This window comes from Ursus maritimus, unplaced genomic scaffold (genome assembly GCF_017311325.1).
Source record: "Ursus maritimus isolate PB19 unplaced genomic scaffold, ASM1731132v1 scaffold_11, whole genome shotgun sequence".
NCBI lineage: Eukaryota > Metazoa > Chordata > Mammalia > Carnivora > Ursidae > Ursus > Ursus maritimus.
The window spans coordinates 30997717-31010965 of NW_024423453.1; the positions used below are offsets into that span (position 1 = coordinate 30997717).

Sequence of the window (13249 nt, forward strand, 5' to 3'; positions counted from 1 at the left end):
GTAAGTGCTCTCTCACTTCCTCTCCAAGGCTGAGGAAGGCTTCACAAAAGGAGGTGATATTTGACCAGGTTTTTCATGTTTCAGGAAGCAAAAAGGTTCTATCCATGGAATAGGTAACCCTTTCATTAGCGCTGGGTTTTAAGGTTCAAGACATTTCCTGTAGCCATATTACCTTAGGATTTGACCAATTAGACCTTGTTGACCATATGTGTATCCTTACCAACTGTTAGTCTTTGATCATTTTCCTTCTCACTTTTTCATTTACTTTGAGGAGTCTTTTTGTTTCCTTCCTTTTATTCCTTCTTTTAAATCATATGCATTGCTGTACGTGTCTTTTACTGAAGCAGTTGCTTTCCTTAAGGTTTTTATCTGTTAAACATCTGCATTTAATAGTTATTTGTCAATTAGCTTTTACATGCAGGATATGAAAAGATGAACTAGATATAATCTGTGCTTAAAGAATTTTCCACTTAATACATAAAAGTAACGGTAATTTAGAAAGTAGAAAACATCATAAAAAGGTTATAGATAAATTATGGGGATCTCAAGAGAGGAGAGGTTAATTCCACTTGAATAGAATCAGGGAAAGCCTCTTGGACCTGGTATGTGAGCTAGCTTAAAAACGGGCAGCATTGGTATGTTTAGTGATTGGGAAGGAACATTCTGGAAGAAAAACCCAAGAGATGCAGAGGCATAACTTCAGGTATGATGAGAATATTTTGCCTGGGGTTATAAGGGATTCCAGAGAGGATTTCATTGGTAGTTTACAGAGGGATAAGAGTTAAACTTTTTAAGGGTAAAAAAGGCCTGAACTTGCTTGTTTGTTGAAAGAAGGATCCAGTGGACATTTATAGGACATATTATGGAAGAAATCTGTTTTATGTGAATAGAAAAAAGACTAAGGGTATTGGTTAACAGTGACTGTCTCTGGTGGTGGCAAATAATCACAAGAATATTTGAGTTCTCTTCTTTTTGCTCTTCTGCATTTAAAAGTTTTTTTGACTTCTGCGTTAAAATTTTTGTGCACATATATGTAATTTAAAAATTTTATATAAAGTATCTGCTTCATATGCCCACTATGGTGGGAGCTCATTTGTTAAGAACTTATCACTTGAGAACCTGTTGATTCTCAGTTGAGGAAGCCTTCATCACGTCATGCTGCTTCTCTTTATGTATGTGTGTATGCATGCATGCATGTGTGTGTGGTTTTAGCCCTCGTGAAACCAGTTTGGTTTCATTTTGCATTTTAATGTATGCATTGTGAAGTTGACTAAATACCCCAAAACTTAACTGTTCTGCTTCAGCTGTAAGGGATTTTCCTCATTTAGCTTTCTTTCACATAAATAGGTTTTGCAGAAAGCAACTCTTGTTGTCCAGAGTGAAGTGGACAAATGTGTAGAAGATATAATGAAGGAAAAGAATATTAACTCTGAGAAGGATGCCAGGTATGCTCTTTTTACGGTATTCTCTTTTATTGCACACTTTTATTGTGAGGTGTGGCGATCACACACTGTTCATTGTAAAAACATTGGAGCTGAAGGGATTGTAGAGATCATTCAGTTCAATCCTTTCACTTCACTAGATGAGGAATTGAGGAAATGCTTCCTAAATAGACATATGAACCGCAAGCTAGGAAAAAGGCATTACTTTATTGTGATAAGAAGGTATGATTTTTAGAAATAATAATTTTCTCATTTTCAGTTTTAAAATCTGTATGAAGGCATGCTTACTGCAGATATCCGGTTATAAACAGCTCTATTTGGATGTAGAAAGTGTGAGAAAAAAACCATATGATTCTGATAACCTCCAACATGAAAAGCTGCTTCTCAAGGTAAATTTTTGTTTTCTGTATTTGGAGTTATTGGACACCGGAAAAATAAATCAGACTTGAGCTAGTAAAGTCCATGTGCAAATTCTAGAGTCTTATACAGTCATCCAGTCTCTTTGCCCCTTATTATGTTGGTGAAAGATTTAACTATTTTTATAATTTTCTGATAAGCCTCATTAAAATATATTCACATAAATTTTACTTTAATGCTTTTAATTCTGAAATAAATTATAAACTTATTAAGAGAGGGATCTTTTCAACTGATGAGTCCACAAATTTCAGGTGTTTCCCCCTTTTTATATAAGTCACATATAAGTTAGGCATTTTTTTAACTTACTTTCAAATTAGAAACATGACTGTCCCTTTTCATATTATCATGTAAAATATTTTGGGATTTGTGGAATGTGAATTGCCAAATAATGCCACCATAGACTTAAAAATTAAGAAAGTGATGAAATTTACTTTGAATTTCCCTATTTCTTATGATTCTAAAGTATAAATACATAAGGCCAGTGAGAGGCCAAAAGTAGAGATTATTAAACCCGGAGTAAGCTTTCCAGATCATCTAGTGTTTCACCTTCATTTTAGTTTTAGGGATGAGGATTCTAAGGCCCAGAGGAGATGAAGTAATTTGCTTTTGGGCCAGTTTCATTTTTAAATAGTTAAAGTCCAAGAACATAGCACATTGTACTTGGAGTTAGGAGTTTGTTATATCTAAAAATGCTGTGGAAAGAGACATTGATAATATCTAAGTAACAGAGACAAGTTTAAAAAAAAACACCTTTTTTCTGAGAAAGGGTAAATATACACTTTACCAAATTTTAAAATAAAAATAAAACTTGAGTTTGTAAAATGAGGATAATGAAAATACGTACCTCAAAGGGCTGTTGGTGTGAACTGAACCATTATATTTAAAGTTTTAGAATGGTGCCTGGCACTCACTGGGGGTTGGCCACCATTTTATATCCTCGTTGTTATCATTCCCTTAACTTCTGACCTTTTCTACACAATACCTTCCCTTTAGAAGGGGTAAGATATACAGCCTAGCATTTTAGTCAAGGGAATTTTTATCCTGTTGATTTCATTATGAGACTCGGTTTTAAAGGTGAAGAGGCAGTTGCTGGCAGTGAATCACTCAGCCACTGCACATACTTTGCAGTCTCCGTGGGTAAAGAGCTAAGTAAGCACGTGTTTCTTTAAGTGTAGTGTAAGGACCACCTTCACTGTAGTTAACGAGTGTCTTAATACTTAGAATTTAAGGTTCCACCTTTGCCCTGTGAAATCAGAACCTCCAGGGGTGGAACCCAGAAATTTGATATTTATGCACATTAAAATTGACTATTACTGGTCTTACCGTGTTTCTCCCCACATCACTGAGGCTTTATCACTGGCATAACCAAACCCCTTGCCAAACTTGTGGAGAGACGCTGATGTGTTAATAAAAAGAGAAGGGACCAGATAAAAACCCAGTCTAATGATTGGATTAGCTTCAGGGCCAGAGTCCTGACCCTGTCTTAAAGTAAGGTCACAAGTCTTCACATTTTATTTTAGGTGACAGGATACTCCTTTCATTAGGAGTCCTTTACTCAACAATGCCTGAAATGGTAGTGAAATGGAAAAAAATGCAAGTATTTCTGTTCTGCAAATATTTACAAACATTTTAATCAACTTTTGTAAGTCTGTTTTGTTTGATGACTTGTGGTGTTGAATTTAGAAAATGATTAAATTTTTTAAACTTTGTTTTGCGTTGGTTAGTTTGTTGCTAATATTTGGTTGCTGTTCTTAAATGCTCAGTCTTAAGGAACATATTTACTTAAAACCAAGCTGTATTTTTTCTTTTGAAATTATGAAAATTTGTAAAATAATGATCATATGGATTGAAATGCTATCAGTCTTATTTCTTCATGATTCCCTCTGTTTCGCTGCTTCTGTTTAGAGACTAATCACCCACCATTAGAGTGGAGCCTATTTATGTAGTGTTCGAGCGAAGGGCCAAGTACCTAACACTGTTTTGTTTTGTTTTTTTCTTAAGGAGGCAGTTTACCAGTACTGGCAGACATATATATATATATATATATATATATATATATATATATATATATATATATATATATATATATAAAAGTTATTAGTTATAACAAAACTTAATAAATACAGATATCTCATTGTTTTAGATTTCTATATACTTGTCACTTTTTTCAGATCTACTATTCTTTATAGCAGTCTTTTGAATTGGAATAAGTATGCTGCATTTTTTAGGGTAATTGAAAAGTTCTTTAAATCCAGTCTTTGTTGAACCCCTATGATTTGTCTACTAAAGCTGTTTAATTGAAAGTATTCAACTTACGTGTCATGTATGAGAAGAAAAATGTCTTAGTAAATTAAGAACATCGCTATTATTTGTAATATGGAAGTATGTTTGTACAGCTTTGGAATCTTCTAATGCCCACGAAAAAGTTGAAGGCTAGAATCTCCAAGCAGTGGGCTGACATTGGTTTCCAGGGTGATGATCCCAAAACAGACTTCAGAGGCATGGGCATACTTGGATTAATCAATCTTGTGTAAGTGAAATAAGCTTTTTCTTCTTTTGTAAATGAAATGACGTGTAACTTCCAATGTTGTTAAATTCTAGTAAGAATTGATCTAGTTGTTTCATACTGTCTCTGAATTTTAATAGCTACAGTGCTTAAAGTATCTACTAATGTGCCGGCAACAATATGAAGACATTGGAAACATACTTTGTGTGAGTGTGTGATTTCTTTTCTTAGTGATTCTTCTTCCTTTCTCTTTCGGATCTCCTTTCCGATAGCTTTTAAGGAATCATGTATACTCTTTTCTTACTCGTTTTATCTTCTTGCCTCTTCTCTCTTGGCTCTCCAATTCCATTTTGGGAAATATAACTTGATACTAATAAAGTCTCTTCACACTTTCTCTTCACCATCTGTGATAATTGATCTAAAGCCCTGCCTTTTCTGAGCCTATATGAACTCCCTTTTTTTTTCCCTCCTTTAATATTTATGCTTGAGCACATTATATGAAATCCCAAAATGTGTAATTAAAATCAGAATTGATGGCCAAAACTATTCTAGAAAGTAAATTGAAAGATTAGTATAGATATGGATATGCAAATTAGAAGTTAGTGTCTGTCCTCGAATTGTGATTTATATACTATAAAATGCCTAGAATGGGAAACCTAACCACTAGCAAAGTTTCGATAATTGTTACTGTGAAAAAATTAGTCTTAAAACTGTGCTAAATTATTAATATTGAGAATAACTAGGTCTGTATGGATAAAGCTATTTGGGGGGAAAATAGAAGACACAGTAGGGTTTTAATATCTCTAGTTTTTTCCAGTCATGAAAGTATTTAGTTTTCTGCAATACCTAAATTTTATAAGTATAAAGATTTTAAAGATTCCCTGTAAGTATATGTGCCAAAGATACAACACAATACAAAAATAGTAATTACAAGGGCACCTGGATAGCTCGGTTAAGGGTCCCACTTTGGCTCAGGTCATGATCCCAGGATCCTGGGATCAAGCCCCACATTGGGCTCCCCGAGTGGGGAGCCTGCTTCTCCTTCTCCCTCTCCCTCAAAAAAATTATTATAGTCTTAAAAAAATTTAAAAATAATAATTACAAAAAATGAGAATGCCGGTTTTCTACTTTGATAAACAAACTTCCAGTTGGAATTGAAATAGAATAAATGCAGTTTTTGTTTCCACTTGGAAGAATTATAAAATATTTTAAAATTTATTGTTTTTCAGAACACATAGATTCTTTGTTCTTAGCCTTTAAAGGCCATCTTTCTTCTTGGTACTTGTAAACTACACAGATATTTGAACCTCTGTTAACCAGACAGTATTCTGGTGTTTATTTCTTTTTTTGAGAGAGAGAGAGAGAGGGAGAGGGAGAGAGAATCTTAAGATGGCTCCAGGTAGAGCCCAACACAGGGTCAGTCTCATGACCCTGATATCATGACCTGAGCCGAAATCAAGAGTTGGACGATTGACTGAGCCACCCAGGCGCCCCATAGTGTTGCTTTTCTTTTTATGAGTAACCTTGCTTCTTGCTCTTTTCGTAAGAAATCAAGATTTTTCAACATTTGCCAGAGGAGAATTTAATGTAGCTTAAAATTTAAATAAGTTAGTAGGATTTAATTCAAGACTGTGGCAAGGGATTCTGATAGACCTTTAAATGATTTACAGATACTTTTAGTTAGTATCTACTAATTTGAAAAATGACGAAGACTCACATATATTAGTAATTATTTGATTGCCGATGATGTACTAGAGATGGTTGAAAACATGAAAAATCAGTTCTGATTCCCCTATAATTCTGTTTGTTGTCCTGTGTATGGAGCTATGAATCTTCAGGATTGAAATAAAGATAGAGTCAAGAAGCAGACAGGCTGTTCAAACACCCTTATGTGATTTATTTTTTAACTTTCTTGGCATTTGTCATCTAATCCCTTGAGATATTTTGTTGCTTCAAAGGATAGCTGGTAGTTTGGTGACGATGCTTTAGATAAATGAATGTTGAGGCAGGTGTAGAAGAAGAAAGGTTATTGTACAGAAAATGAGTTCAGAAGAGGCTAAAGAAAGCTGAATAGATGAGGAAATAGAAGCAGGTGAGTAGAATATAGTAATTAAGGCCAAAAGTACGTAGGAAGGGAGAAAGGGTAGCAAGGAAGGAGATGGAAGGAAGGCAGGCAAGCAGGTGGGAGGGAAGGAAGGAACGGGGGAGGGAACTCTCAGATTATTGTAAGGGATAGTTTTCCTTATTGCATAGATGTTCATTTTTCATAGATGCTGTTGAGGTAGGGGTTGACTAAGTTCATCAAAGAAATTAAAAGTTGTTCTGTGTTACAGATTGAACATTTTAAGAATAGTTTGGTTATCAAAATATTAACATAATACTGAATTGTATTAGTATCATGAAAAAAAATGAAATGTAAATAGTTTAGTAAGGGCATCCTTAGAGTCAGCCTAGGGATAAAGGAGACAAATTAGTGTATGTAAGGAAAGCATTACACTAAAACAGGACTTTTTCAAACTGTTTGGGGAATTACAGATCCCTTTGAGAAACTGGTGAAAGTTTTCTATATTCTCTCCCCAGGAAATGTACACACAGAAAAATTCACGCGTAATTTAAGGTGGTTCATGGATACCCCTCATTCATGAATGATGCTTCATTCATGGACTTCTAAATTAACAACCCTTGTTTTAATGGGTTGAAAATTAGCCAGCAAAGAAAAACTGAAGTGCATGGTATTAATCTATAGAAGAAAAATGGGAAGACTTGGTTAGAAATTTCTATGCTTTATGAAAGTTTCAGTGATTGTGCCTTCTAAAATTTAAATGAGCCATGGAAATCCACTTTTTATTCTACGTCTTATCCTCATATAAACACCCAGGCAGTCATCATATATGTATATGCGCATGAGTACCAGTGGATCATGAGGTGACCCAGGAGGTTGAACAGAAGATTTAGTCCCTATCTTTAAGAGCTCAGAGAAGTTGCATTAGTACAAGCCAACGGGATGTATGAGCCTGCCAATAGAGGTAGCTTTGTATATTTCGCCGTTGTACCTGCTAATACTTCCATTTTATGGCCAGCATTTTAGTTACACCACTGATCAAGGAGGGCTTTTTTTAGTGCAAAAGAAAGGTTATTGTCTTTCTTCTGTTTGCACAGAAAATGGCATTAAACAATATAGACTTCAGTTATAATAGAAGGAGTTAGCTGAGGCGAAAGGATGAATGTCGCAACAGGTACACCCAGACTATTTTATAAAAAAACTTAAAGTAACAACAAACAAAAAGAACTCTAGATTTTTCTTAAAGGTAGGTAGAAAGTCTCTTGTTAAATCATTTATCTTTAAAATACTTTAAAGCATTGCAAAGGGCCCATGTCCTGTTCTAACTAGATAGGCCTGATCCCTCAGAATTAGATTTTGATTTGCAAGCTTTTCCGAGTCACTGAAGTGATTTGAGATGGAGATTGGGATGATTGTGGCAGTACTGGGACTATCATCTTGACTGTCAGTAGTTTTTTAAATTTCTTTTGGATATCGTCAATTTGAATAACATATGTTAATTTTACTATTTTTCTTCAACTTTTTAAAGGTATTTCAGTGAAAATTATACCAGTGAAGCTCACCAGATTCTTTCCCGTTCAAATCATCCAAAACTAGGGTAAGCTGGATACATCAAAGAAACTGTAAATTCTTGAATTTTAAAATGTTGATTAGATTATCTGAATTTGAAAGTATCTTAAGGTATTTTTAAAAATGAGATTATTTTTATTAATAAGTTTATAAAAGATACTGCATGATACATTATTTTTAAGGTGAAATGTGATCATACCCCAATTTTGTATTATTTCAATATATTTTTGTCACAAGATACGGTTTGTCTATAAAATGGAGGTAAGGAACTTTATGAAAGTTTGTTGAGGAATAGATTTGAAAATAGGAATAGGAAATAGCTTTGATGTAGAAATAGGAAAATGAGAAATAGCTTTGAAAATTGTAAAGTGAAATGCAATTGAGGTCCTATTATCAATGTTATCATCATTATTTTATTTTTATATTCAAATGATACCTACCTTTAAAAAAACATTATAACAATATTATATCATAAAAATAAATACCCTGGGGCGCCTGGGTGGCTCAGTCTTTGGGCCTCTGCCTTCAGCTCAGGGCGTGATCCCAGAGTGCTGGGATCGAGCCCCACATCAGGCTCCTCCTCTGGGAGCCTGCTTCTTCCTCTCCCACTCCCCCTGCCTGTGTTCCCTCTCTCGCTGGCTGTCTCTCTCTGTCAAAAAAATAAATAAAATCTTAAAAAAAAAAAAAAGAGTACAAACTTAAAAATACATACATACATACATACATACATACCCACCCTGATAATGGAGGGGAAAATGTCAGATTGCCCAGTGTGTTTTAGAAACCAATGAGGGTGTACTTTTTAATTTTTTAAAGGATTTTGGTTTTTGGTATTTGTATGACCAAAGCTTCATTATTACTTCTTAGATTATATCCAGAAAATCAACAGCCTCTAAAAGAACAAAAATCTTTTATCTGTTCATAAAACCAATGCTGTATTAGTAATGCATCAAAGTAATTTTTCAGTAATTTCTTGCATAATTTTACATTTATTTTCTGAGCTATTTGGCTAGCTGGTATAACTGGTAATGTTTCTGACATAGGTATTCTTATGCAATAGTTGGAATCAACCTTACGGAGATGGCTTACAGCTTGCTGAAGAGTGAAGCTTTGAAGTTTCATCTCTACAACTTTGTTCCTGGTATACCAACAATGGAACACTTTCATCAGTTTTATTGTGAGTATTAAAATGAGTTAAAACTAGACATTTCTAGATATAATATTTCTACTAAATATGTAACTTATGCTTGTCATTTTATTTATTTATTTATTTAGGATCTTTGAAAAACAGGGAAATAATGGGGGTGCCTGGGTGGCTCAGGCTCTTGGTTTTGGCTCAGGTCATGATCTCAGGGTCATGACATCAAGCCTCGCATCAGGCTCCACGCTGGGTGGGGAGTCTGCTTAAGATTCTGTCTCCCTCTCCCTCTGCTTCTCCTTGCTCGTGCATCTCTCTCTCTCAAGTAAATAAATCAATCTTAAAAAGAAAAAAGAAAAGAAAGAAAAAAGAAAAACAGGGAAATGATGGAAGATGAGTTCCTAAGAGTATTTTATAATCAGTTCTATAGTTGCTGAATAAAAAAATTCAGCGAGGCCGTTTTTTCACATATACGTAAATTTAGGATTTATGCAGTTTTCCTGTAGACATCCATTTTCCAGTCAACTATAAAATGAATTTTCCCTCTTGAATACTGGTTAGCGAATGCTTTTGAGTCAAGGACAGACCATTCACAGATTATTCTGTTAGCCTTACAAGGAAATTTAATTTAAAGGAACATTCCCCTCATCCCTCATTTCGAGGCCAGGTTTTCTTGTGTTAGGCTGGGGGTACTTCATAACTGTTCCTAATGCAGTCATTATTACCACTGTTCCATTAAGTTTTCTTGTGATGGTATTTACACACTGAAGGCTTAATTAAATGAATTTATCTTGTGAAGCTCTTGCTCAGAAGCAAAGGCTTTACACCTAGCTTAGTTTCACATTCTACTTTTCTTGATCTTTTTGTGTCTTCGGAATGCCATTCGCATGTTGGCAGGATATAGGAAACTAGGTAATAAACGGCCAAATCATAACTTCTTCATCTGCATTGTTGAAGGCGTCCTCCAAGTCTCTTCTTCCCACAGCCTCCCCTGCCTTCACTTAATCCCTTGTTCCAGGTTTGTCACTTGCTGAATTTCTCTTGCCTTTGTCTGCTTTTTCCCGTCCCCACTGTAACTGCGCCGCATGAGGCCTTTGTTACGTTACTGTAACGGCTTTTTCAGTGTTCTCTCTGTGATGACCTTCTTCCAGTTCTTCTCCACACTGCAGATAGAATGATTTAAAATGAAAATCGAATCATTTTGCTCCACTGCCTACAGTTCTTCAGAAGCTTCCATTACAAGGCCCTTCGTAATCCATACCTTGGTAACCTCTCCAGATTCATTCTTCTGCCAAACACTAACTCCCCACGGTCTGAAATGTGGGCACGCTGGCCTGTAAGTTGTGCAAATGTATTATGCTCTTTTTTGACTCTGCACCTGTCATCCTACCTGGAATACCTGTTCTCCTCCATCCTCTCTGTCCAGGTGGCGCCTCAGTTGAGATAGGACCTTCCCTGGGAAGCCTTACCGGAGACTTTGCTCCTTCAGTTACCCACTACTTTCTGCATTACTCTTCTTTCCTGCTCTTTTGGAGCACCCCTGTCGGACTAGAGACCTTCTTGTGTACTCACATTCATGCATTCACACACGGGCTGTCAGCTGCTATTCCAGGCACGGGGGATAGAGCAGAAATGAGGCAAAAGTCTCAGCATTTATAGAGCTTTCCTTTTCAAAACCAAAACAAAACATTCCCTCTTGCAGCATCCACCTCCAGATGCCACCCCAGTTATCGGCTCCCCTTCATCATAAAACGTTTCAAAGCCGTGCTGTTTCCGCTTCTTCACTTCTAGTTCTTTTCTAACTCCAGTTTAGTTTCTCTCCCCACTATGTTGCTGAAACCGATTCTTGCAACTACATGAACGACCTTTTTTGTTGCCAGATCCACTTGCCGCACTTTTCTCCTCATGTTACTTGATACTTTGAGCAGCCCTCAGCATAGGTCACCACGCCTTTCTTCGTGAAACGTTATCTGGGCTTTTCTGACGCTGCACTCTTCTGGCTTTGCTCTGGCCCCCGGCTCTTCTATGGACTTTTTTGCTAACTCTTCATCGGCTCCCTTACTAAATGTAGGAGCACCTCAGAGCCCAGCCCTGGACCCCCTTCTCTCTTTAGTCTTCATTCTGTCCCTAAGTCCCCCCATGTGTGTACTAATGATACCAAAATGTACATCTTCAGCCCAACCTCTTTAGCCCCCACCATTTGTATGTCTAGATTTTTTTAATGGATGAGGATAAAGGATCGTTTGGGGATGGTTGCATAAAGTTGGAGTCGATGCAACATGTTTTCAGATGGAGGGTCAGGTTTTTCAGGTCCCTAGGACCACTGTTGACAATTCTGCCTGGTGGGACTGAAGATTCCCAGCAGGCATGAGATGCTTTCCTTCACCCTTGTAGAGCCGCCATTGCTGCTTTGCTTCAGCACCCTCCTGGTCCTTCCTGACTGTACTGGGGATGTCTCCATGCCGGGCTGCTCCCAGATATAAATAACGAAGCTGGGTCAGTATAGCCCCAGCGTACAGATCCTTTACTATAGACTGTGAGACCGTATGTTCATCCTGTGAGTGGGGAAAAGACCCTTCCCTTGGGTCAGTCTCAGCCAGTCTCTTTTTTTAGGGGTTGGGCATTTTGAACAGATTTTTTTATCCAAATCTGCATCTTCTTTTTCTCTGTTCTCCAGGTCTTTTTTTCTCATCTTGTTGCTGGGGAACTGTTTTTCCCCCCATTGGTCTTGTTTGATTTCCTCCCCTAAATCTCTCATTGACTTTTAACATAGTGTCTAAACTCCTGAGACTTCGCCAGTAGCCTCTGATATTTGTTTTGTCTATGAAATACATGCTTGTTTAATGCTGCCTGTTGAACAAAAATAAATACAAAAAGAAACAAAAACTCTTCCCTCCCTCAAATTAAACATTTTACTGTAATTAAATAAATACAGGAGTGTGGTAGGTAGGAAAACAGTGCAAAATGACCTCTAATTCTGGGTGTTTTTCCGCTAATTATGGCTAATGTGAGTATCTTTGGATACTGTTGATCTCAGTGCCCTCAGCACCACCATCTTGTTTGGCTTGTCTAGGAAGAGCATTACAGTAATATCTGAGGTACAAAATCATCATAGGATCTTCTCAGTTGCCTTGTTTCTGTCAGTTCAGATCCATAAGAGCTGTGAATCATCCTGGAAACAGTGAAGCTTAAGTTTTTCAAATTTCTTGAAATATTTAAAGCACACACACACACACACACACACACACACACACACACCTCTCTATCTTATACACTGAAGTTTCTTCCCCAAAATTGGTTTTCATACCCTTTACCAGTCAAGTTTTATGTCTTTTTTTTTTTTTAAAGATTTTATTTATTTATTTGACAGAAATAGAGACAGCCAGCGGAAGAGGGAACACAAGCAGGGGGAGTGGGAGAGGAAGAAGCAGGCTCCCAGCGGAGGAGCCTGATGTGGGGTTCGATCCCACAATGCCGGGATCACGCCCGAGCCGAAGGCAGACGCTTAACCGCTGTGCCACCCAGGCGCCCCAAGTTTTATGTCTTAATTAAGGTCTGTTTTTCTTAGAAGGAGCATATTCTAAGTAGAAAATAACTTGAAACCTTATCTTTTGAATATACATACCTTATTTCTTGGGGGACTGAGCCCAATTTGCAAAAATCTGTTCCAAGGTCAGAGTTTTTGTGTAGAACAAAGAACTATAAAGAGATGAGCATTCGCATTTTTTTCACTGCCCTGTGATCTGTCTCCAGCTCCCCCTTTCCCCGTTTCTCACTACTGCTTTTTCATTGGTCTTGCTGTTCTCTATAAACAGGGCTGGAAATGGTGAGTGCTAATTCAGTTTCTTAGCTCCATTGTCACCCTCTTGCACATTTATTTATTTATTTATTTATTTATTTATTTATTTATTTATTTTTAAGATTTTATTTATTTATTTGACAGAGAGACAGCGAGAGAGGGAACACAAGCAGGGGGAGTGGGAGAGGAAGAAGCAGGCTCCCAGCGGAGGAGCCTGATGTGGGGTTCGATCCCACAATGCCGGGATCACGCCCGAGCCGAAGGCAGACGCTTAACCGCTGTGCCACCCAGGCGCCCCAAGTTTTATGTCTTAATT

General features: G+C 37.0%; 1 protein-coding gene across 3 annotated transcripts in view; it reads left to right on the forward strand.

The window, feature by feature from the left end:
* The window catches only part of ELMOD2 (ELMO domain containing 2), a 32679-nt gene that overhangs the window by 10517 nt on the left and 8913 nt on the right, over window positions 1-13249 (forward strand). For all 3 annotated transcript variants that reach the window (XM_040626329.1, XM_040626330.1, XM_040626331.1), the window contains exons 4-8: window positions 1348-1445; window positions 1702-1831; window positions 4256-4389; window positions 7956-8024; window positions 9040-9173. In XM_040626329.1, the coding sequence (XP_040482263.1) occupies window positions 1348-1445; window positions 1702-1831; window positions 4256-4389; window positions 7956-8024; window positions 9040-9173 (565 nt within the window). The remainder of the gene's footprint in view (window positions 1-1347; window positions 1446-1701; window positions 1832-4255; window positions 4390-7955; window positions 8025-9039; window positions 9174-13249) is intronic.